We start from the raw sequence: 26386 nt of genomic DNA, 5'->3' as shown, positions 1-26386 counted from the left end.
ACTGGCAGCGATATTTATCCGTCCTGATAAGCAGCAATGACTAAGGTTTCAGGAGGTCAGATGTCCCACTATTGCTGCAGCATCAAGAAAGGAAAACATAGGATAAAGTTTAAAATAAAATAGAGTTCCAGTTTGGGGAATGTTAGACTCCAGTGATGGCTAGACATCCAAGAGTATAAATCAGAGAAACGTGTTTATTTTTTTTTAGTTTGGCTAGAGGGAGCCAAGTAGGAATGAAGACGATGATACATGTATGAATCATCAGTGTGATAGCGCTGGTCAAAGGATCACCCTGAAATAGAATGCAGGAAGGAGAAGAGAAATGCTTGAAGGCTTAAAGCTCATTGGAGCAAACCCCAAAAGTCAAAGAGGAGGAGGAAGGCAAAGTACTGGAGAGGCTGCTAAGAGTGACAGGAGGGAAAACAGAAGAGGATAGGAAGGGCAAACTGAGGATGACTTCAAGGAAAAGGTTGCAGTCTGTTGTTATCCAAATACTGGCTGGTAAAAAAAGGCTATTGGAGGAACAGGAAGCGTGAAGGTAAGTTTGTGTCAGGAGACCCCTTGACCCCAGAGGGTGCCCAATAAGAAGGAATTGAATGGGAGAGCCAATAACTAGGTGCTCCATGGATATATTTTGTCCTTGAGGGGCGTAGTGAAACTGAGGAGAGGAGGGCAAGGATGACAGCTTTGAAAATGGAAGTAAGATTATGAACAACGGATTGTGGCCAAGTCTAGAGGACAATACGGGCAGGAAGCCTCTTGTCAGCACCTGAGATATCCAAGTAAACCGCACTTAAGAGACATCTGGTTGAGAAAACTAGGAAGTGTTTCCTGGCTGAAGGGTGTGTTGGGTGGAAATTATTACTGTCAAGTTTTTTGTTTACGCACAGCCGCTCACACCAGGTGTTCTGATTTAGGTTGGGAGAGATGCCGCCATTCACGTGTGGGACACTCAAGCACTCAAATGTTTGTCGCTGCTAAGAGGCCAACACCAAAGAGGCGTCTGTGCCCTTGATTTTTCAGGTAAGCAGCTATCCACTGCCAACTAGGGTCTCATGGATCCATCAGTTTGGGTTGCTGTCAAATTCTGGTTTTCTCTCCAATATTAGTATTGCCACATGTCCTTATCAGTTTCCAAATAAATAGGTTCAGTTCCCACTTTGGAGCAGGTCATGAGTGCATAAACCTTAAAGCAAGTTCTTATGTCACTGTTCTTTTCCTTTCTTCGTAACAGTATTTATCAACAGTGGAATTTACAGAGGGATGTTCCTAATGGATGCTGTGTGCAAACCATCCTTAATATGCCTTATATTGTATCAGACTTTAAGCTGGCAGGCCAGGACTGCTTCCCTTTTAATTTTTGTAGGGTGCCTAGTTGTGGGGGTTATGTGTTGTATGAAAAATAAATAGCACTCCTAAAATACTACCTGTTTCACACTGTTATTGATGTGTTGCGTTGGTTGCAAGTTTCTTACAATCTATACAGTGGTGCCTCGCAAGACGAAATTAATTCGTTCCGCAAGTCTTTTCGTCTTGCGAAACACGGTTTCCCATAGGAATGCATTGAAAATCAATCAATGCGTTCCTATGGAAACCGCCTTCAGACCAGGTCCGGGGACAGTCTGTCCCCCGACCTCTTCTGAAGGCCGGCGGGGGCGAAAGTCTTTGCTTCCCCCCGCCGGCCTTCCCGGGGCAGCGGAGACTTCTCCGCTGTCCGGGGCGATCTTAAAATGCTGGCGGGAAGGCAGGCAGTCCAGGACCTCTTCTGAAGGCTGGCGGGGGGCAAAAGTCTTTGTCCCCCCTGCCTGCCTTCCCGGGGGCTTTCAAATCGCCCCGGGACAGCGGAGAATTCCTCCGCTGTCCCGGGGCGATTTTAAAATGCTCCCGGACGGCTTTTGAAGGCAGGCGGGGGGGAGCAAAGACTTTTGCCCCCCCCCCCGCCTTCAGAAGAGGTCCAGAGGGCTCTCCAAGCTGCGGATAGCAGCCTGCTGCCCCACGCGAGGGGCGCTCTTAAGCAGAGCGCCCCTCACACAGGGCAGACATTCGCAGCTTGGGGAGCCCTGAAGGACTTCCCCTGCAGGGCTCTCCAAGCTGCGAATGTCTGCCCCGCGCGAGGGGCGCTCTGCTTAAGAGCGCCCCTCGCTCGGGGCAGCAGGCTGCTATCCGCAGCCTAGGCGGGAACTCTTCTGAAGGCTGGCGGGGGAGAAGGGCAAGTCTTCAAGACAGGTCCGGGAACAGAGGAGAAGCGCTGTGCACCTTCCCCTCTGTTCCCGGACCTGTCCTGACGGCTTGCGGTGGGAGGAGGGCTTTCCTCCCCACCGCCAACATTCAGAATGCTGTTCTGAATGTTGGCAGTGGGGAGGAAAAACCCTCCTCCCACCGCAAGCCCCGGGAACAGAGGAGAAGCCCTTAGGACAGGTCCGGGAACAGAGGAGAAGGCGCGCGGCGCTTCCCCGCTGTCCCCGGAGATTTCCCTATGGGTTTTCGTCTTGCGAAGCAAGCCCATAGGGAAATTCGTCTTGCGAAGCCGCTAAAAATCGGAAAACCCTTTCGTCTTGCGGGTTTTTCGTTTAGCGAGGCATTCGTCTTGCGGGGCACCACTGTACTTCAAAATATAGTTTTTGTTCCCTAAAGAATGTATTTTGACTGCCCGGGAAACATTTCATTTGAGTGCAAATCCCATTAGCTGCAGCTTCTCCGCATGGTGCTGTGACGCTAGATATTTTGTAAGTTTCGTGGGAGATTATACCTTGGCCTGAATCTGCTCAGCAACTGCTGATCTGATTCACAGTAGCTATCTCCTAAGTCTGCTTTCCTCCCTGATGAGTTCAGTAAGCCAGTGGAGCACATGCCATGATAGCCTTCCCCCCTTTGTTTGCAAGCCACGTGTTCTGTTGGCCAGGAACCACCACCACAGTCTGGATTGACAGTGTCAACAGTTCGGTGCAATCAGGCGAGTTTTTGATTTATGCCTATGTTGGCTTGGAGGTTCTTCTGCCACCGGACACAGTTGAAGCTAAGCAGATGTGGGTGCTTTTGGTGGTTAGAGAGGCTGCACTATGCTCTTCTGTGCTTTCCTTGAAAGAGAGTATGTGCATACCTCATAGATATTGTGGGTTCGCTTCCAGACCATTGCAATAAAGTGAATACAGTGGACGCTTGGGTTGCGAACGTCATCGGTGTGGGATGCACATTCGCAACCCGCAGCGTTCGCAACCCGCAGTGGCACATCTGTGCACGCACGGGTTGAGATTTGGCGCTTCTGCACATGCGCAAAGTGCAATTTAGTGCTTCTGTGCATGCGCGGCCACTGAAACCCGGAAGTAACCCGTTCCAGTACTTCCAGGTCCTGGCGGGTCCACAACCCGAAAAAACGCAACCTGAAGCATCTGTAACCCGAGGTATGACTGTATTGCAATAATGCGAGTCACACAATTTTAGGGGTTTCCCAGTACATATAAACCAGGGGTCAGCAAACTTTTTCAGGGGACTGGTCCACTGTCCCTCAGACCTTGTGGGGGGCTGGACTATATTTTTTTTGGAGGGGGAAGAGAACGAATTCCTATGCCCCACAAATAACCCAGAGATGCGTTTTAAATAAAAGCACACTTTCTACTCATGTAAAAATACACTGATTCCCGGACCGTCTGCGGGCCAGATTGAGAAGGCGATTGGGCCAGATCCGGCCCTCAGGCCTTAGTTTGCCTACCCATGATATAAACGTTACATTTATATTATAGTGTAGTCTAGTGAGCTGGAGGCACCGGAGAGGGTAAACCTGGCTCCAGCCCAAGCCAGGTGCACTCCCATGGCCAGAAGAGGGGTAGGGGGGTGGGACTTCCCCTGGAAGGGGAATAAATATTGCGCAGTGCAATAAAATGCGCACCTCAATAAAATGAGGTGTGTTTTAGTAGTGGGCCTTATCATTCCTGTGAAAGAAGGAAACGGTGTTTCTGTCATGTATTCCACTCAGCATTGCTCCAGAGCAGAACTCCAGCGTATAGTTAGCAGAGTGAAAACTTAAACACGTTGCAGGACTCCCCCAAAAATAGACCAGAGGCAATTAATATTTCATCCAGCAGAGCTTTACTGCTACTGAAGGCAAATAAGCATCATGGTCACAAATCCAATACATTCAGGATTGGAACTGTCCATAAGAAATCCAGTTGCAGCAGACTTAACTTAAACATACAATAACTCATAAAAAGACTAAACCTTAACACTATATACAGAACACCACACCAGAAGGAAGTGAGATGGAAAAGAGTGAAACCCAGGCTCCTTCTGGCCTTATTTTTATAGTCGGCATGACCTTGACAGAAGAGATAAGAGAACCAGTTTAAGCCAGCTGTACTCAGCTTCTCTGAAAGAATAACCCAAACATCAGGAACCATCTGCTTGTTTCTTTCACACAGAGCAGCTTCCAGAACCCTCTTGAATTAATTACAATAGGAAAGATTTCTACACATCAGATCAATACTTGAGAAATGCAAACTGACAATTTCTCCTTATCTTAATTTGCCTCTTGCTACTTTTCTCAGTAACTTCTGGTGATATTGGGGAGAGGGGTGGCAGAGAGCTAGATAGTGATGTGGGTGTCATGTGATAAGCTACGAAAAAGTTTAGGAACCTGATAGGTTGACCTGTACATGCTGTGACTGACATGCTACAGTTAGCAGAAGATTTGCTCCTGTACCCCAGTGAAAAACTATGTTTATTACGAAGCATCCATCTGCATTGCTATTAGTACCTGTACTTTAAATTTGACATAAATAAATGCAGCATTTGTCAGATTTCTGTTAAGGGTTTCTCACCTCTGATGTTGTCAATTGCTTTTGTGCAGCTGATGGAAAATGTCTGGCGTCTATTGGGTTAGATGACAATCATACCATCGTACTCTGGGACTGGAAAAAAGGAGAAAAGATGGCGGTAACCAGGTAAGAACGTTGTCACGCAGGCATGCTCTCTAACAGCTTGAGTTGCATGCATATATTTTTTTTCAGGCCCAAGTTTTAGGATGCTGTTTTAAGAGATCAAAATGCCACCTTCCTCCCCATACCTTAAACCTGTATGTTTAGACAAGAGAGAGAGAGGAAGATTGGGATTTTCATCAATGCCCCACCTTCTCACATGCCAGACTTCCATGCGTTGATCAGAGCAGAGCTTTCCAAACTGTGTGTCGCGACATGTGGCTGCAGTGTGTAGGTGTGTCGGGCAAACATTCTCCACGCTTCTCCTGGGGCTGGAAAGAGGTTAGTTTAACGTCTGGTTTGCTAGTAAAACTGAATTACTGTGTTGCGTAATGATGCATGCCTAAAAAATGTGAGACCAAGATGAAAAGTTGTGTGATTGGTGCACTTCATGGCCCTGTTCACATCTACAAAATATGTAGACTCAATTCATGGAGAGGTATTTAATCTTGAATGACATACTGATCTTTTTACCTATCGACACCTGCATGTTCACCAGTATTCCACCTATGTTGCTCATTCCAGATGTTGTTGCTTTGTCCTAACTAACATAGGAGGTACATCTTGTTGTTTTGTTTCGCTGTATTCCCTAACATTAATGATGGTAATAGCATTTTCAGCCTTATATTACTACTACTGCTGCTGCTGCTGCTGCTGTATTAATATACCACCCTATACCTGGGGGTCTCAGGGCAGTTCACAGAATAAAATCAAGATATAAAACTGCAAAATACATAATCAAAATAAAAACAACAACCCAGTTATAGCTTACATTCTTGGTTCCACCCCCCCACCCCCCATTCCTGCCTAAGTTTGTGACTGGCAATATAGGTCTTTCCCTATATTGATTGTATACAGAATAATTGTAAGTTGATCACTGGACCTACCTCTCTCAACCCTTACAAGGGGGAGTTGGGTAAAATTGGGGGGGGGGTGTCGTTATGTGAATGGAGGAAAAAACTTAAATTCCACCTGTTTTGCCAAAGCAAAATGTTAGTTTGTGCTCTTCTGTGTCTTTATTCTGCAGTGTTTGCATCAAATCACCTATAGCTACCCTCTTGCTGTGGACAGCATTGTGGTCGGAGGGGAGATTGTTTCTCCGCCTGAACCTCCCTTGCAGTTTTGGTGGTATAATATAAATAGATTTTCAAGTCTGATAATGTCAGACAACCTCTCCTGGGCCCACTCTTCCCCATCTCAAATTGGAATACAGTTTTAAATTTTCCATTTGTTGCCTGGGAGTTTATCTGTTAACCTCACAAGGGCAAAGAAGCTTTTGTGATTGCCTGAACACTTGAAGTATTCAGGAACAGTTTGGTCACTTATCTAATTGGTTCTCTAATGGATGTTCTCATTTCCGCTATTAAACAGAAGCTTCCCTTTTTTATAAAATAAGGACTGCGCCCAGGCAAATCATGGATCTCAATAATGATTTCTTTCAATGCAGTACACGTACTTTGTCTATTATTAAGCAGTAGTAGGGTTTTTTTTATCTCAGTATAAAGTATTTGGCTGAAATCTTGCATACAGTCGAACTGTGTTACATACTGTTTCAAAACACCTGAAAACTTCTGAGCTTGAGTCCTTTGCTCTCCAACCAAAAGCGAAGGCTGGGTGGGTTTTTGAAACGCACCCCAGTCCCCCCGCCCCCGATAATGGACAAGACATCAGAGTTCATTCAGTTAATCTGCTGCATCAATGTGTCTTCTGCAAAGTTAGAATCCCCTTTGAATTTAAGTTTAGTTTTTGAGCCTATACTTTAAAAACACCTCCAGGGACCATGCAGAACCCAGAGGTGGCGAATGCTCTTAACCTTTTTACAATGAAAGCTACATTTCTCATGCATGGGCTGCCATATCCCTTTGCAAAGATGAAAAGGCAGAGCCTTTCAGCCCTTCTGCTCCCTGTACAACTACCAGCCTATCTTCTTGCAAATATTCTAGCAGTATTGTGATGATTTAAAACTTTGTGGGGCAAATCCCAGGGCCCACTGAAATAACTAACATGAATTAATCAAAATCTATATTTCATGCCTTATTTCTGTTGGCTTTAACTATTCTTTGAAATATGGTGTTAATTTTTGCCCTTCTAATTATCCATCTAATGTGCTGCAATTACTTATCACGGATCTTCCAGTCCTCCTTCTGAGACTGCTTAAATATTAATAGCAACTTGCTTATCGCCTAGTGGTTTAAATGGTGCTCTTTATAGCTCTCTTAATTAATCTGACCTGTGTCCCCTTTCCCTCTGTTATCTTGAATACATTGAAGCACAGCTGTGTGGTTTTTTTACCCCCGTATGAATTACTTTGCCAACCATTTCCTGAAAAATTCTCTCCATATGAAATAGAGTCTGCTCAAGATGGGGAAGATTTGCTGAATAAGAGTTATGTAGCATTGTTTCATTTGGTCAGATCGAGTTACTTTCCTGTTAGACTGATATACAGGGGACTTCCGTAATAGTCTGGAACAGCCTTTCTCAACCTGTGGGTCCGCAGATGTTGTTGAACTACAACTCCCATCACCCCTAGCTAGCAAGGCCAGAGCTCAGGGATGATGGGAGTTGTAGTCCAACAACATCTGGACTGAGTATCGCCATGATATTTTGTAGCTGTCACTTCTCGGCCTTTTGGCTAAGATCAAGTGTAGCATCTTGTAGCCACTGATGGACTTAAGCGTAACTGCTACCTCCCATGTTGTTTTTGCTGAGTTGTGACCTCTCTGGGGGTCTGGGCAGTGTTCATGGAGGTCCTGAGCCGCCCAGATGACAAGACCCTCCCCCCGGTCTTTCTGATGTGGTCCAAAGGAAAGCAGAGCAATACATTTGACACCATATTGGCTGCAGGAGTTGTCAGAAGGAGGTGTACAAGGAGCCATCCAGGGAGGAATATGTGTAGGGTTTACTCCTTAGCATGTTCTTCTCCTGAAGATAGCCCCCAAGTTTGGGATCAGAGTTTTCCTTCTCCAAGATGGGCTGCCTTCCTCAAGAAATTGTTGTGAATAATGCTGAAACGAACTTTGGTGTCTGCCTACTAAACTAAGGATCCATACAGTACAACTCCAATAAATGTCTCCATTCCTGTTGATTCTGTTCCTGTCATTCCTACTATTAGTTCTATGATTTTGGGGTGTATGCTATTATCTCATGAAACAGTGAATACATAATTGATCGGACCCACAGTGAGTTTCATTGAGCTCTGCTGGTCAGTTTAAAATACTGATACTTTTTTTTTACCAGTCACCTTCACAAACTATGGGAACGAAGAGAGAGCTTTAACTTTGACTGGAGCCGTTATGGATAACTCCAGTTTGTTCCCTGTTCCCTTTTGTTCATTTAAATTAAAACACTTCGATAGTGCCTTTCGTGTTTTGTTTTGTTTTTAAAAAATCCAGAATTCACAAAAATATCAAAACAGATTCAATAAAATTGGCATTAAAACAAAAGTACAGGAACTAGGAAAGTTTTACAAAGGCTGGATATCAATGACCAGAAATCCTTGGCCAAACATGTATGTTTTTAGCAAGTGTTGAAAACACTGCAACTGGCAGTTTTTCATGGACTGAAAGTAATTTTGCAGTTGAAGAGAATTAACAGGACTGGAGGAATTATAACAGGGGTGAAACTTACCAATATATATTTATATGAATCCTGTAGAGCAGGCTTCCTCCACCTCGGCCCTCCAGATGTTTCGAGACTACAATTCCCATCATCCCTGACCACTGGTCCTTCTAGCTAGGGATCATGGGAGTTGTAGGCCAAAAACATCTGGAGGGCCAAGGTTGAGGAAGCCTGCTGTAGAATAATGCTTGTTTGGGCAGACATCAGCTTCCTTCCTGCACTTGCTGCATCAACTGGATTCAGCAATATTTAATATGTCATGGATCATATTGATCATATTGAGATAGATCTGTCTTCACTCTGCAGGCTGTGCTAACTTCTCAGAGGATGTTAGAACTCCATTCAGTCATAGCAGATAAAACCAAAATGGCTTGTCAGAGGGACTTAATTCAGACTTTTCCAGACTCTGACCTCGCTTCCAGATGACCTGTTTTTTGACTATTCATCCTGATTCATTGCAAAAAGTTTGCAGGGAGTTTGTGTGACATCTGCTGTTTTTTGAGCGTTCATTCTGATCTATGCAACTTTGCATCAAGTGATTGGTATTCCATATTCCCCCATCTCCTTCCTTGCTGTGAAAAAAATGGGGGGAGAGAGCAGGTTTGTTGTACAAGAGCACTAAAATAGTGCAAAATAGTGACAGTTTCAAGCACCTTAAAGATATGGGAACCCTTTTCATATGCTGTGTGAGTTTTAAATCTTTCTGTTTGGATCAGCAACAATAGGGATGTATACCTACAGCAACCAGAATGTATACTAAATTTCTCTTCAACGTCTGTCTTGCAGTAGCAACGCATAGTACACCTGTTCAGTTGTGTCCTTTTGTTGTAAAACAGGTCTGCTGCTTGTCACAACTCGTTAGATTCTTAAGGCTTGCTTATAGATCAATAAATCCCCATTCAACTCATCTTTCTAATTTCTAAAAATGTATCCCAAAGCAGTGCCTTTTTTTGAGCATGCACCAAAATCTCTTTTTTTAAAAAAAATAATAGATGGGTAGACAACTCATGTATTCGTTACTCTTTAATTCATTGCAGAGGCCATAAAGACAAGATATTTGTAGTGAAATGCAACCCCCACCATGCTGATAAACTGGTAACTGTTGGAATGAAACACCTCAAATTCTGGCAGCAAGCAGGTATGGTGTTGCATTAAGAATGTTTAATGGTTATTGTATTTGTATTTGTTCAAAAACAAATAAAAATTAGTTTAAAAAGAAAAGAATGTAAGTTATTTCTTCCCCTTGGGCCATTCCATGCTGTTCACAAGTCTGAACCTTTCTCTTGACCTACCTCTGCTGGAAGTCATTCCTTTAGTCACACCCAGGATGTGAGCTGGTGTGCCCCTACACAACAGATTCCCAGTTAAGTTCCTCTGATAGCCAAAGCAGTTTTTCAAACCACCATACTCAAGGGTTGTTGGCACTCGTCGTGTGAATTGGTGTCAACAGTGTGCAGGGCTCTCAGTTTTGTCAACTAAGGAGTATCTGAAAGTACAGTGGTACCTCGGGTTACAGATGCTTCAGGTTTCAGATGCTTCAGGTTACAGACTCTGCTAACCCAGAAATAGTACCTTGGGTTAAGAACTTTGCTTCAGGATGAGAACAGAAATCGCAGCACAGCGGCAGTGGGAGGCCCCATTAGCTAAAGTAGTGCTTCAGGTTAAGAACAGTTTCAGGTTAAGAATGGACCTCCAGAATGAATTAAGTTCTTAACCCGAGGTACCACTGTACCTTCATAGGGCGTAACAGGGCAGGAGCCATCATTAGGCCATTCATATCTCTCTCTCTCTCACACACACACACACACACATGCAGACACATACACAATCATAATAATGTGTGTTGCTCTGTCATCACAATTCAGGTGGTGGTTTCACCTCCAAGCGTGGCATCTTTGGAAATATCGGGAAGCAGGAAACCATGATGAGTGTTTCGTACGGACGAATAGAGGACCTTGTTTTCTCTGGATCTGCCACAGGAGACATTTACATCTGGAAAGATATTTTGCTGCTTAAGACGGTGAAAGCTCACGATGGGCCTGTATTTGCCATGCATGCCTTAGATAAGGTATATATGCCTTGCGTCACCACCAGATATTCTTTGTTTGGCTTCGGAATTTCAAAACCAGAGCCACATACCTATCTCATTTCATAGGCCTATCTCGTTTCAAGCTCACCCCATGCGCACACAAAACAGACACAATTTCACATTGGCATCAGTGGGGTTTGGATTCCCAGGAATCATTTGCTGCACCTACAGCAGTGGTGCCAGTAGGAATTGCTTGGCTGAATCAGATCAGAGATCTTTCAAGCCTTCTTTATGGTAGGACAGTTGGAAGATAGGTAGGATGTTTCTTCCTCAGCACCTAGAACTCAGTTGCACCACTTCTGAGCATGGACACTGGCTGAGATCCTAACTTCACTTACCTGGGAGTCCCTTGCTTTACCTAGCTGATTTTCACTGGTCTTCACTGGTTGTCAAAACATAACAATCCTGAAAATTCTACCTCAGAAGCCTTGGACTTCAGTTTCCAATAAAAATTCAACTTCCAAGGCCACTCAGTTGCTTTTCCCAGTGTCACTGGGATTCACATGTGCCACAGTTTCTCTCACATATCATTTTGTTGTTGTTTAGTCGTTTAGTCGTATCCGACTCTTCGTGACCCCATGGACCAGAGCACACCAGGCAGTCCTGTCTTCCACTGCCTCCCGCAGTTTGGTCAAACTCATGCTGGTAGCTTCGTTGAACACTATCCAACCATCTCATCCTCTGTCGTCCCCTTCTCCTTGTGCCCTCCATCTTTCCCAACATCGGGGTGTTTTCCAGGGAGTCTTCTCATGAGGTGGCCAAAGTATTGGAGCCTCAGCCTCACAATCTGTCCTTCCAGTGAGCACTCAGGGCTGATTTCCTTTAGAATGGAGAGGTTTGATCTTCTTGCAGTCCATGGGACTCTCAAGAGTCTCCTCCAATACAAGCATCAATTCTTCAGCAATCAGCCTTCTTTATGGTCCAGCTCTCGCTTCCATACATCACTACTGGGAAAACCTTAGCTTTTACTATATGGATCTTTGTTGGCAAGGTGATGTCTCTGCTTTTTAAGATGCTGTCTAGGTTTGTCATTGCTTTTCTCCCAAGAAGCAGGCATCTTTTAATTTTGTGGCTGCTGTCACCATCTGCAGTGATCATTTAGAGAGCTACTAATGCAATTTTATGAGGTTTGCAATCTTTGAACTGGCAAGCCGATTGTTATTATTTTGGATTATCTGGTTGAAGAATTCTGTGAAAGTTTTAACACGCCATGGTCAAAGGGATGGAAAACTGGGAGGGGGGGTATCCTGTTAACAGCAACTCTGCTTATCAAATTCTAGCTTTTAAAAAAGAAGAACGTAAGTGCCTGTCTTATACCACGCCACATAATTAAAATATACTTGGAGTTGAGTGTTGATTTCATGCTCTTTATTTCAGCTCATGGTAAACAGTGAGTGAGTGCTTTCCCCCCCCCCCCCAAACCCCTGGCTATATATACATTATTTACACAATGGGTGTCGCATGATTGGCTGATTCAACTTCCCTCCTGGAGCCTGATTGGACTGCTCCTGCAGACCAATCCAGTTGCTGATTCACTTCCTCCTGGAGCCGGATTGGGCGGCTCCTGCAGACCAATCAGGTTGCTGCCTTCTAGCATCCTACCTGCCTATTGTAGGATCCAAGCTTAGTACATAACAATAATGTAACCCACTATTGTCTACACTGTGGCCCTCTGGGGTCTCAGACTGAGATTTCTCTTGCCACCTGGTCCTTTTAACTGGAGAAGCCAGGGGTTCAACCTAAGTCCATTTGCATGCTATGCATGTGCTGTATCACAAAGTGCCTTTGGAAATCAGATGGGCTTATTGGAGCTGGTTGGCTCTTGTTACACCTGGGGAAAGCATTGTCATTGATAGGTGTTTCCATCTATTAAAGGCAGCTGGGATGATCCTGCCTTAATTCCTTCTGGTCTTGACCTTTTGCTTCCCCTGCTATCCTCCATGACTCAGGCGCTTTGCTCTGCTGACCAACTTCCGGGTTGATGACAGGATTTTAGGCAGCCTTCAGAAATTTGCCCCCCGAAGGGCCCTCTCAGTAGCTCTTGGTAGGTCTCAAAGTTAAGGACAGGACATAAGAAAGATGCTGTTGTGTAAAAGAGGAGTGTCAGCAGGAGAACATATCTCTGTCCCTGTGGCAGAAGAAGCTGTGACTTGTTCCATATGGTTCTCATTACTTTACTAATATATCCCAAAGCAAATTTGGACAGGCTGCCACCAATTCATGACTGCTTATTGTTTCGTTGCCACGACCATGAGCTTTTTTCTTAGATGCACTCGTTTCAACCCCGGTCCACTTCATATTCTTTGGATTAGTCTTTATTCCCAAAAATCTAACTGAAGACTGCGCTTATCCTCTGAGTCTCAGAAACCTTCACTGCGGTTGGTGCTTGTGAGGTTGTGTGCTGCAGAAGTGGGAATTTGCATGTGTGACAAAATAGTACAATAATGTGCTCAGTACGTAAAGCAGCCTTCATTCTGTAGTCCAGTTGCATGTGTTCGTCTCTAATGTTAATGCATTAAGTATATATAGAGACTATTGTATTTTAATATTCTGTTGGAAGCAGCCCAGAGTGGCTGGGGTATCCCAGCCAGATGGGCAAGGTATAAATAAATTATTATTATTATTATTGTTGTTGTTGTTGTTGTTATTATTATATTTACTTTTGTGCAGGGCTTTGTGACAGGTGGGAAGGATGGTGTAGTGGCACTTTGGGATGACACGTTTGAGAGGTGCTTGAAGACATATGCCATTAAAAGAGCAGCATTGTCGCCTGGCTCCAAAGGTATAACCTCATACATGAGTTTGGTGAGAGACGCCTTCGTGCAGAACCCCCTCCCCAAAATCTAGTCAAATTAGGAAAAACCCAGGCAGTCTGCTTAAGCATCTTCCAGAGCCACCATCAGCTCTGTATTGTTCTACAAGTAGGGATCAGGGAGCAATTCTGTTTAATTCTGATTTAAAGCTTAATTAGCCTAATTTGCACACCCCAAAACAGTGTATGAACCAAAGCACAGTCATTCTTCAAAAAAATCCACACTCTTCTGAACGTTCCTTCCCTCTAATCTAATCTCCAGGGTTGCTGTTGGAAGATAACCCGTCCATTCGTGCCATCACCTTAGGACATGGGCATATACTGGTGGGAACAAAAAACGGGGAGATTCTTGAAATTGATAAAAGCGGCCCCATGACTCTGCTTGTGCAGGTACTATGACTTCCAGCATTTCTACACTTCCTCACTTTCATGCAATCTTTATTGCTTTATTGCTAATTAGTCTCCATCTGCCTCGCTCTCTTTTCTTTTACAGTCAGATCGTTTTGGCTCTTGGTGTGCAGATCAGTTTGTTTTCAGAGTTTATAAGTTGCAAAGTAAAATGTTCCTCAAAGTTCTTTTGTTTTGGTGTTGCATGTGTTGACCGCTGCTCAGGTTTTAATCGCAAAAAAATATGAGAAATATATGGTATCAGAGAAGAATGATTATGAATAAAATAGCAAGCTTCGTGCACTTTTGAATGGGTGGGGTTTTGTGATTTTGAGAAAAAGGATGGTTGCCTTTTTGGTTGCATTTGGAATCAATATGAAACAAATGAGGCAGTAAATATGAACGCATCTAGTATGGTTTAAATCAACTAGATTAATATTATTATAGAACTGGAAAATCAACTATAATAAGCAAGGCAAAACAAAAACAAAAGCAACCCATCAGAATACACAGTTGGTTTTGTGCTTCTTAAGTAGGAATGTGGGGAGAAATTCAATTCACCACACTTAAAACCGAACTTACTTAATTTTCACTTTCCAAAACTCCTGGAATGGATTCTGTTCGAAAACCAAGCTACCACTGTATAGAGAACACACTAGGATGTGTGGCAGAGCACTTTCTGACCATGTAGGTTCAGGCAGAAATGTCCTAAATGGTTTATGAAGTTATTAATCCCTCCACCAGTACACAGGTGAGAAAGGAGTAGAATAAATAGGAATTACAGGAACCCTCGTTGCCAGAGGACGAGTAAGCAACACAGTAAAAACATCCAAAAACAACCCACAACACTCTTTTGAAAGTAATCCTAGCTTGGAATTGAAGCATAAATGTACATGATTTTCTTTTGCAAACCACTCTTTTTCTGTATAAACAGGGGCATATGGAAGGGGAGGTCTGGGGTCTGGCAGCGCATCCCCTCTTACCTATCTGTGCAACAGTGAGTGATGATAAAACTCTGAGGATCTGGGAACTTTCCTCTCAACACCGTATGCTGGCTGTGAGAAAGCTTAAGAAAGGTAACCTTCCTTTAGTCCTATGTATACTATCAGTACAGCACCTTTTTACTATCCTCCTTTGGGTCAGGCCCTACACCACACCCAGCCTTGCACCTCACACCTGGAGCTGCTGCTTTTAGGAACTGCTCAGTTTTACAACTGTTTGCATGCATAGTTGTGCTCCTTCTGGGTAGTTTGTCCATCTTTGGTCCACACCCTGCAGTCGGCTCTCACCTGTGAACCCTAGAAGCTGTCAGCGTGCGACAGCGGCCCCGCCCCGCGAATGGCTTTGACTGACAGGCTAAACAAGGTGAGGGTTTATCTGATGGGTCTCAAACCTTCCATGAGTTAGGGACTTCCCTTGTAAGCAAAGACAGACTCTGGCGGATTGAACAGGTACAGTGGTGCCTCGCAAGACGAAATTAATTCGTTCTGCAAGTCTTTTCGTCTTGCGAGTTTTTCGTCTTGCGAAGCACGGTTTCCCTTAGGAATGCATTAAAAATCAATTAATGCGTTCCTATGGAAACCGCCTTCAGATCGGGTCCCCGGACAGTCTTCAGCAAAAGGAACCCGAAGCCTCCAGAGCGCAGCGGGACCTCCCGTTGCACTCCGGAGGCTTCAGGCGACTATCCCTGAAGCCTTTGCAGCACAGCATGAGTTCCCGCTGCGCTCCGGAGGCTTCAGGTTCCTTTCGCTGAAGCCAAGAGAGTCTTGCTCCTGCTGCGCTCCGGAGGCTTCGCGTTGCTTTCGCTGAAGCCTGGAGAGCGAGAGGGGTCAGTGCACACCGACCCCTCTCGCTCTCCAGGCTTCAGCAAAAGCAATGCGAAGCCTCCGGAGCGCGCAGGGAGCGCTCCCTCTGCGCTTCGGAGGTTTCGCGTTGCTATCGCTGAAGCCAAGGAGGCTGCATTCGCTCCATAGGATGCCCACACATTTCCCCTTACTTTTTGGAGGGGGGGGAGTGCGTCCTATAGAGCGAAAAATACGGTAATCTGCATTGACTTCTGCCTCCCTCGGCATCGAAGCTCTAAACAGAAACTCTCTCTAAATGTCTTTTTTCCAGGAGGACGGTGCTGTGCCTTCTCCCCCGATGGGAAAGCCTTGGCTGTCGGCTTGAACGACGGGAGTTTTCTGGTAGTGAATGCTGATACCGTAGAAGATATGCTTTCCTTCCATCACAGAAAGGAAATGATCTCTGACATCAAATTTTCCCGAGGTGCACAAGAAATAACAAGAAAGGCTTTTACCATGCAGTGTTACAAAATACCGAGTTTAGCCAATTATTTTCCTCTTTGGGTTTCTATGAAAATTGGGAAAAATTGAAAACTGCACCATCATTGTTCAAGAGAGACGTAGCAGCAGACTTTGGGGAACCCAAAGATTTGCAGAAATGCAAAAAGTCTTTAGGGGAAAATCCTAGTGTGGTGTAGTGGTTAAGAGCAGTAGATTCGTAATCTGGGGAACCGGGTTTGCGTCTCTGCTCCTCTACATGCAGCTGCTGGGTGACCTTGGGCTAGTCACACTTCTCTGAAGTCTCTCAGCCCCACTCACCTCACAGAGTGTTTGTTGTGGGGGAGGAAGGGAAAGGAGAATGTTAGCCGCTTTGAGACTCCTTCGGGTAGTGATAAAGTGGGATATCAAATCCAAACTCTTCTCCTTCTTCTAATGAGAAATGACTGTGCTTAGAACACTGACTGACTGGAGGCAGTGAACAGAATGGAGTGTATTAGAAAAGGGCATGACTGGCTGGGACCTTGAACAGAACACTCCATGCTGCAACATTTTATTGCAGGTCCCACTTGTTCCTCCAGCAGGTAGACCACAGGCCACATCCTATTTCTCAGCCCTCTCCAGCAGTTAACTCTTCCTCTCTGTGCTTCATTGTCCCCAATGTTTTCTCTGCTGTTTGTAGTGACGGGTGACGTCTCAGTTCCTCCCAACTGTTACGTTTCCTTGTAATAAAACATGCACAGGCATAATGTTGCAAGGAAACTGCTGTCAGCGTGAAGTGAAACTTACACGTGAAAGACTCTGGTGCAGTGGGTGGGAGGGGAATATGAATTATTATTATTATTTACAAAGCCCTAAAGAGCCTCGGTCCTGTATACCCGAAGGAGCATCTCCACCCCCATCATCCAGCCTGGACACTGAGATCCAGCGCCGAGGGCCTTCTGGCGGTTCCCTCGCTGCGAGAAGTGAGGTTACAGGGAACCAGGCAGAGGGCCTTCTCAGTAGTGGCACCCGCCCTGTGGAACGCCCTCCCAGCAGATGTCAAGGCAATAAACAACTATTTTACTTTTAAAAGACAACTGAAGGCGGCCCTGTTTAGGGAAGTTTTTAATGTCTGATGCTGTATTGTTTTTAATATTCAGTTGGAAGCTGCCCAGAGTGGCTGAGGAGACCCAGCCAGATGAGCGGGGTATAAATAATAAATTATTATTATTACAATTTATTACATTTGTATACCGCCCTTCATCCAAAGATCGCAGGGTGGTTTGCAGCATAAAAATACAAAATGAAAACAAACTGAGAAGTACTGCATTACCTTTACCACGTTCTTTCCTTTTGTTTGCTACTTTTCCATTACAGTGGTATCTTGGTTTTCAAACTTAATCCGTTCCGGGAGTCCGTTCGACTCCCGAAACCGTTTGACAACCAAGGTGCGGCTTCTGATTGGCTGCAGGAGCTCTCTGCACTCAAGCAGAAGCTGCATCAGACGTCCGGCTTCCGAAAAACGTTCGCAAACCAGAACACTTCCGGGTTTGCGGTATTTGGGAGCCGATCTGTTCAGTAACTAAGTCGTTTGAGAACCAAGGTACCGCTGTATTTTATAACTCAGCAACATTCCCCCATGCTTCTGCAATGGAAATAAAAAGAAAACCACAGAGAATGCCATGCCATGATTTACTTGAGATTCTTTCTTTTACAGATGCAGGGAAATACCTGGCAGTGGCTTCCCATGATAATTTTGTGGATATTTACAATGTGCTTACCAGCAAAAGAGTTGGCATCTGCAAAGGGGCATCCAGCTACGTCACGCACATTGACTGGGATTCAAGAGGTAAAAAACCTTGAATATGTGCCCTAGCCTGGTCTCCAGTGAAACAGATTTCGAAGTTCTTTTTGACGTGCTACAAAACATGTGTCTCCTGCTTGCCCAGTGATGAAACCAAAATATCCAGACAACCTCAACATTATATTACATATTTCAACATGAGCCAAGTGCATTTTGATACAAGGGCCTAAAATAACATTTAAAACAAACAGAAATATGTCTATTGGGTAAAACACTTCAGATGAGGGAGGTGAAACAGCTACTTCAAATCTCCATTTTAAGCAGCCAAATCATTATTCGTCATTATTATTCATCAATGCAAGCTTTCCCTGGCCAATTAACACCACCTACAGACTCAAGAGTGTGTGTTATATAAACTGGGCACAATTCAGCTAGTGATGTCAATGGAAAAGTTAATGCAGAACCGCTGTTGGAATGTGGGCGGAGGTTTTTTGGTGACCTCACAGCAGGGCAGCCAATCAGCAGCTTGTTCACCTGACTTCCGCTACAAACTTGTAGGGCAGTTTCTCCCCAAAGTTCTGCTCTGAAGACGAACGGTATATTTAGATGGAATGCTTTGAGAAAGCTTTCTGGGCCTTTCCACTCCTCTAAAATCTTACACTCTTAGTGGAATCCAGAGGTAATTTCCCCCTTGATGAAGACTACAGTTATTTTTGTAAGTGCTGAATAACTAGGTTTTAGTTCTTTGTCACAACAAACCATAAAGGGAATTTACCCTTCTTTGTCAAACCATATCTTAATTTAATAGTGAGAGAGCCTTGTCACAATATCCTCTTTCTTTTTGATCAAGGGAAGCTATTGCAAGTCAATTCTGGTGCCAAAGAACAATTCTTTTTTGAAGCTCCGAGAGGAAAGAGGCATGTTATCAGATCCACCGAGGTAGGAATGAAAGGGGTGGTGGAATATGTCACGAATTGAACTTTCAAAGTTTTATATATTGTTGTTGTTGTTGTTTCCTTGCTCTCCAATAAAATAAGAGCATACAAATTGGTTTCCAGAGTTTCCTATTTGCCTTCGCCAAAGCTAGTTTGTGATCAGCCTGGTCCTCTAAGCTGTCTTATACTAGCCTTCCCCAACCTAGTGCCCTCCAAAAGGTTTCTACTACAACTCCCAGCAGTGCCACCTGAATTTGGTTTTTGCCAGTTTTCTTGTGAACTGACCAGATCTGCAAAACCTAGATTAATGTGTGAAATGAAAGGAATGCAACTATCCTTCAGGTTTCACACTTCTCTGGATTTTACAGTGCAGTTCTTGTCCCAAAAACATACCCAAATTTGTATTTTGGGGTGGGGGAAGGTATAACTTTTGAAATGTGTATATTGTGAGAAATACTTTAGAGATCAAAATATTTTTGAGGAAATGCCTAGGGAGAAACAGTGATTCAAACAAAACTTGGTGAACTTGATGCAATGAGAAATTTCTTTGTGAAATGACCCCTCTCCCAATTGTATTCCTCTGAATTATTTTGCTGATTCTTTGTTTACTTCAGAATAATTCTGACTTCAGTGGGAAATATTTCTCAGTAGGCTAGTATGGGTGTTCACTTTAAGACAACCTGAATAATAATAATAATAATAATAATAATAATAATAATAATAATAATAATGGTTAAAACCAAAAAAATTCCTTCCAGTAGCACCTTAAAGACCAACTAAGTTAGTTCTTGGTATGAGCTAATAATGGTTGTTGTTGTTATAATATTTGTATGACATTCATTGTGATTGGTTTGCCCAAAATTGGTAGGGAGGTTAGATGAGATTGACTATTTATTGAGTATCATTCCAATTGGTTTGTGGGGAGGTTAGACAATGCTGTATCAAGCAATTATCATCCCACACTTTCCAGGGCATTTTCCCATCAGTTTCCTGATTGCAAAAAGTCCAGCTTGGAGGGGAAGTGGGTTTGTTGTGCAAGAGCTCTGAATCAACAATCCCGCATCCTGAATTCGAATCCCGTCAGAAAATAGCCTGGAAGCACCTGCAATGTCTGGTTCTTTCCTCCATCTCCCATATCGTGTGTTTTTAACCTTTGGTTCTGCTTTGAAATAAAGAATCTTTGGGTTTCTTGCGAGTCATTATTTATTTATTTCAAAGAAAAGAAATCCGGACATGAGCTTAGTAGTTCAAGTTTTAAAAATAGGGTTGCATGGAACAGCACACAGTGATTTTGTGTTTTTAATGAGCCCGCTGCAATCACTGCTTTTTATTCGAGGCACATTTAACTGCACTACATCTTTCGAACAAAACGAGCAGCTGGAGGAACAATTCGCCCACTCTGTAAAAGTGTATGCTGCAAGAATCAATTCCCTAGAGAATGTGAGCTGCTCTTACATTTATGGATTCCATATATATATATATATATATATATATATATATACTCGTTTCAGATTGAGAAGATTGAGTGGGACACGTGGACGTGTGTCCTTGGTCCTACCTGCGAAGGGATTTGGCCAATGCACAGCGACGTCACTGTTATCAACGCGGCTTCTCTCACCAAAGATCGCACGCTCTTAGCTACAGGGGATGATTTTGGGTTCGTAAAGCTCTTCAGATACCCGGTCAAGGTAATGTACAAGACAGCTCAGGTTTTGAAGTCTCTATACATGTTCCAAAAGCACGCTGGCAAATGGAGGCATCGTGTGTTTTAAGGGAAGATGGGAAATAAGCAGAAAGAATCCTCTTGGTTCCTTGCAGGGTCAGCACGCTAAATTCAAGAAGTACGTGGGGCACAGCGCCCATGTGACTAATGCCCGCTGGTTACACAATGACTCTGTGCTTCTGACGGTGGGGGGAGCCGACACTGCTCTGATGATCTGGACTCGAGAATTTGTGGGCACCCAAGAAAGCAAACTAGTGGACAGCGAGGAGTCGGACACGGATGCCGAAGAAGACGGAGGTGACGTTGCCTATGTTTTTTTATTTGTTACACTTCCAAACTTCACGCCATGCATCCATACGGGAGCAGTTGAGACCAGATTTATGAGCTTTTTGTTCAGTTAAGAGTCATTCCACACATTATGCAAGAAGAGGAGGAGGTGACATATAAACCTTCTTAGGTGAGCAAGGAGATGCCATATTTTGGAATCCTCCCCCGTGAAAATAAAAACCTGTTTGTGTAATAAGCTATCATATCAGGACGAGGGCTGTGTGTCACCTTTCTGCTAGTTTACTACTTGCAGGAAGGTCCCCCCCCCCCAATTTGGAGCAGCATTTAAAGCTATGTTGGCCCAGCCCTGCATTCTAAAATGGCACAGCCCATAATTGTCCCAACTCGTCCCGGGTTGTGTGTAAATGGGCAAGAGACAAGAAGAAGATGATCAGTCAGTGCTGTACTACCAAGTTTGCTAAATAAGTTAATCAGAGAGGACCTTGTGTCAGGAGCTCAGCCTACACTCGAGTAGGACCCTGGCAGAGACACATGCCCGACTGGCATGTTCCCTCCCTCCTGGGACTTCAAGGGACCTTCAGGAACTTCAAAGGTTTCTTCAGCCCAAACATCACAGTGACCAATGCCAACAGACATCGGCACACTTAGGGATCCGCAGAGTCTTCGCAGCTTTGCGTAACAGACCGCAGCAACTCAGCATTTTGGCTAATCTACTTTATTTACACACACGGAGCACTGCAACATGGCTCCCTCTCTCCCTAGCATCAGACAGCAAAGAGAAAAAACAAAGGACAATAGTCCCACTTCACGGAACACAGTAACACAAACATCCTGTCTCCGTCACTTTCCACTCTGTGGAGTCAAAACATATACCGTCATGTAAAATACAAAAATCCCATGACTGTAATCATGGAGCAGGAATTCTAACACCTTGGACCACCCTACTATTTACAAGTTTTAAACTGTCATGGCATTGGCCATGGGCACCCTGCTTTTTGTTTCGTTTTTCCTTAGATGATGAGGAATCATGCTTTGTGCTTAATGAACCATGCACACATTAATTTCTATACTATGATATTGCAAGCACCTAAACAAGTGTTGCATTCCATTTTGCTTCCAACAAAGGTTATGACAGTGACGTTGCAAGAGAAAAAGCGATTGACTACACCACAAAGATCTACGCCGTGAGCATCCGAGAGATGGAGGGCACAAAACCGCACCAGCAGCTGAAGGAGGTTTCCGTGGAGGAAAGGTATGGCAGTGGGGAGGCGCTCAGTTACTTTTCTTCGTTGTTCCATCAAGGGGCCTGCTGTTCCACACAGCTCCAAAGCCTGCATTGAAACATCCACGTTATTCTGCAAACTAATGCACTTCCTCTTTGCAATGATACATGTTTATTTCAAGGCGTTATATTGCAACCATCCATTTTTTAAAAGTTCATCTGCGTATACTTTAAAGTTCACTGTGGGTGCTGATACGTATTGTGTTTTTAAATCCACAGCTGTCATCTCCCTTATTTGGATGCTGCCAAATCTAAATTCTAGCTTTTCTACATATTGTGCTGAAATAATGTATTCCAGGTACCACCAATCTGTATTGTCCATATAACTGGGAATGCTACCATGTATTTCTTTCAAACAAAAGTGGAAAAGAAAAACCTTTCCCCATGGTTCTGGGTTTGCATTTGGGGTAGTAATTTTTCTTTTATTTTAAAAAAACCTTTCAGTTGTAGTTACATTGCAGATCTTTTCATCAACTCGCAAGGTTTATGGTTCTCCCTTAGTGTGGGTGCCAGAGTTTGGCCTGGCAACTTTGTCTATTATTTTAATAAGCTTGGGGAAATCAAGACACTATTCAGGAGACAAGCCTCTACTCCAGCAGCCCAGTCTCCCACCTTCCTTTCTCCACAATCTGTACAGCAGAACAGGAGCCCTGCTTGCTACAGGAGGCAGAGACAGGGAGCAGGATGCTTTGAAGGATAAAATGAACTATAGAAGTAATGCATATAAAAATAGCATGGAGCTGATAAAACAAAAGTTGCTGTCAAGAGCTGGCTATCTTATCTGCTAGGTCCAATTCTTATGTTATCTTTTTAAAAAAAAACACCTTTTATTAGTTTTCCAATGTACCGCCAATCATAGCCAAATTATAACAATAACAATTCCAAATTATACAATTATCAAACTGCCAATTGACTTCCAATTAATACATTTTAGTTAAAGTGGTTCCCGCATGGTGGTTTGGGTGCATTCCTGATCTTATATTACTGTGTTCCATAATCTTAATTAATGTCAGTTACATTTCAGTTATAATAAGAATCCCTTAGTCGACAGCTACATAATTCATGATTTCCATTTGTGTTGTTATAATATATAAATTTATAAAGCTTCAGGTGAGGAACTCAGACTTTTATCTTTATTCTGCCCTGCGTGTGAAAACTCTTATGTCCATGGATATTCCTTCTGTCCATATATGGTGTTGTCTCTGTTACTTCCCAGCTGTTGTTCTCTCCCATTGTGGCTTCAGGCGGAACTGAATCTTGAAGTTTCTCTCCATCCCTTGCTTCAATGTCTCAGAACAGGCGACAGTCTGGTAGAAACCATTCTGTCTCACTAGTAAAACATGTCACAGATCTTCGCCATTTACCCCTAAGCCTAGGAAAAGGTGGGCAATTTTTGAACCTGCTGAACATTTAATATTCCTTTCCAACACTCAGAATCTCTGCAGTGTTCTTATCACAGCCCCCAGATTCTTTTCCTTCCAGCTTGAGATTTATGGCCCAATTAAACTATATTTTAGATTACATTCCATCAGTAACGCAAACAAATCTCAGTCTCTTTTTCTTTGTTGTTTTTAAGCAGAGGTGAGGGGAATTACTCTGTCTTTCCAACACAGTCATACCTGAGCTTCTCCTCCCCTCCTTTCTTCATTTCAGATCACACACAGTTTCCATCTCTGCTTGTTAATATCAATATTACTCCGACGTCCCTTCCTCACTTGTAAATATATTTTTGTCTTACATTCCGGGGAGGGTTGCTGAATCATAAATATATAAAAGAAACTTAAAATAAACAAACTGTGTGCTTCCCTCTCCCCACACTCCTCACACTGAAGAAAATATTATCTCAGTTCAAACCTTTGATCCATGTAGCTGATATATTCCACAGTATGTTGTTGCAGCTCTTTTCCATCATGCGCTGGTACTTTAAAGTCAGTTAAAAATCCAATTAAACAGAGAACCCCTGCTTCTTAATGGCGACGTAGGAGGGTTTTCACCAGGCAAATTGTTTTTGAACTCAGCACCTCCCTGCCTCCTGCATTCCATGCCGGAGCGAGAGCCAAGTACCAAGATGAACTGTGAGTGAAGCCCCTTCCCCCCGTCCTTGGGGGGAATTTGCAAGGATGATTTGCCCTCTGTCATCCTTGTTTTTCATTTACCGACGATCCCCCGCTGTCGTGGGGGCTGCCTCCAGTAAGGCAGGCGGACCGGAAGCCCAATTTTTATGTTATCCAAGAGGCATGGGTACTGATTGCATCCTCAGTGACTGTACCTCATCAGTTTCACATAAGGATGGCATTTATTCAAGGGAGGCATGGTGTTCTGCCACCACCTCAGCCTCCCTTACCTGGGTGGCATAGCAGCAATGGTAGGCTCTGGCAAAGTCTCATGCGATTTTGTCGAGATCTCAGAATATTTTGGCAAAATTTCACTGGAAGCCAGCACTGTTACTGGAGCCACATCTCCACTGGTAGTGGAGGTGGCAGGGTGCCTGCGAAGGTGCTACCTCCCGGGCTTCTGCCACCTGAGGCAGCTTCCTCCCCCTGCCTCACGAGTGGGCTGGCTCTGTCTGTTATCTCTTGCTGCCACCATGTGAAAGCCTTGTCAGCGAGCAAGGCCACATTTCAAGCCTGATCTTGAAATTCCTCTCCATGTGAGACTAAATGTGTTGGGAGACCACATTTTATCATTCCCTCTCCATTTCGGAGTATCCCTGCTACAATAAAATCAGGATTGAGGGATGGGGACGAGTGGAAGGCTGTGATTTGGAGGAGAATGTCATATGTGCAACGGAGAATTAATGAGAGGTACAGGAAGATTGCTGTCTGCATTAAACAACAGTATGGATGCGAGTGCTTTTTTCTTTCAGATTCTGTGGAAGGTTTTTTTTATATAAAGGTTTTTTACTTGATGCAAAATCGGTACCTTCGTGCTGTTTGAAAGGTAGCCTATTAATTTCTGTTTGAACATGAAAGGAAGGCAAAGCGACAACAGGGACTGTGGAAAGCAGGCTCAGAAAACAACGAGCCAAAATAATAGGTTTAGCAGAACGTTTTGGGTGCTGCTGTTTGCCACTCCAGTGCTGCTAAGCGGCTGTAAACTGCTTTTGTGTTGAATAAGCGGGGCTTAGAGTTGTTTTGCTTAGCTGGAACAGCACAAAGGATTCAGCGTTTACTCGTGGATCTAGCTGGCACTGTTTCTCCAAGGCTGCAAGAGGCCTCCACTCTCTGCGTTGTTTTTATTTACTGCCTGTGATGGGTGCAGAGCAGTCACTGCTACTCTTTGAATACAAGATACGTGCAATTCCTCTGTCCTCTCCTTCACGTTGGCACCTTCCTTGCCAGCAAAAGGCAGTTAATATGCTGTGGCAGATCTCCATGGAAACACTATCAGCTGGCTCAGGAGGCCCTCTGGTGTAGCAGAGGCACCATAATAGTCACAACATGCTGCTGCTTCCTGTGAGCAACATGGAAATGGGCTCAATTTTTCCCACTTTTAATTTGTACACCGCCTTGCTATCTTACAATACCCAAGGCGGTTTGCAAGCTGAAGAAACAAAGAATGTACACCTTATAACAATCCAATACAAAAATGTGATAACGAAACGTAACTTTAAAATAAGCAACTTTTTTTAAAAAATGAATTTTTATCAATTTACATCAAAAAAACCAACAAAAAACATATTAGTTTCACATCAAATTTCCACAACTTATTCCTTTTCAGGACTTCCTCCAGCTTTTCCGTAAATCATCCATAGTTATTATTTAAATTACGCATTTCTTAATTTTATATTGACATTATTTATATCTTTCTTTCTAATCCCTTTAGACAATATTTCTTAATCGTTCACAGTGCTTCTTTAAATCCCATTAGCGTTATCTGACCCTCACTTATATGTTCCAGGTATTCCACAAATTTCCCCCAGTCCTCGATGAACTTTTGGTCTCTTAAGTATCTGATCTTTCCTGTCAGTTTGTCCAGCTCCGCATAGTCCAACAGCTTCATTCTCCATTCTTCCACAGTCTATATTTCCTGTTGTTTCCATTTCTGGGCCAGTAACACTCTTGCTGTTGTTACTGCATATTTTAAAATAAGCAACTTATATCGCATAAAGTAATATTCAACAATCCATTAGAATAGCATTGAATAATATTAAATATCAGCATATAAAAATTAAACACTCTTAACAGTTATAATAAATAGTTTCTAAACTTTAA

The 26386-nt window shown here is 43.6% G+C and overlaps 1 protein-coding gene across 8 annotated transcripts in view; it reads left to right on the top strand.

The window, feature by feature from the left end:
* The window catches only part of EML6 (EMAP like 6), a 160360-nt gene that overhangs the window by 91571 nt on the left and 42403 nt on the right, over positions 1 to 26386 (top strand). For all 8 annotated transcript variants that reach the window (XR_014166234.1, XR_014166235.1, XM_081903624.1 and 5 more), the window contains 13 exons: positions 918 to 1023; positions 4844 to 4937; positions 9626 to 9726; positions 10454 to 10656; positions 13348 to 13459; positions 13752 to 13879; positions 14811 to 14952; positions 15992 to 16144; positions 17858 to 17989; positions 18795 to 18883; positions 20391 to 20567; positions 20698 to 20899; positions 22016 to 22142. Coding sequence is in view for 6 of the 8 variants with exons in the window: in XM_081903624.1 (XP_081759750.1) it covers positions 918 to 1023; positions 4844 to 4937; positions 9626 to 9726; positions 10454 to 10656; positions 13348 to 13459; positions 13752 to 13879; positions 14811 to 14952; positions 15992 to 16144; positions 17858 to 17989; positions 18795 to 18883; positions 20391 to 20567; positions 20698 to 20899; positions 22016 to 22142 (1766 nt within the window). In the remaining 2 variants the exon portion in view is untranslated. The remainder of the gene's footprint in view (positions 1 to 917; positions 1024 to 4843; positions 4938 to 9625; positions 9727 to 10453; positions 10657 to 13347; positions 13460 to 13751; positions 13880 to 14810; positions 14953 to 15991; positions 16145 to 17857; positions 17990 to 18794; positions 18884 to 20390; positions 20568 to 20697; positions 20900 to 22015; positions 22143 to 26386) is intronic.

Source organism: Podarcis melisellensis (genome assembly GCF_964234715.1).
Source record: "Podarcis melisellensis genome assembly, chromosome: 3".
NCBI classification, from domain to species: domain Eukaryota; kingdom Metazoa; phylum Chordata; class Lepidosauria; order Squamata; family Lacertidae; genus Podarcis; species Podarcis melisellensis.
The sequence above is the reverse complement of the archived record's forward strand: the minus strand, read 5'-3'. Positions and strand labels throughout refer to the sequence as shown.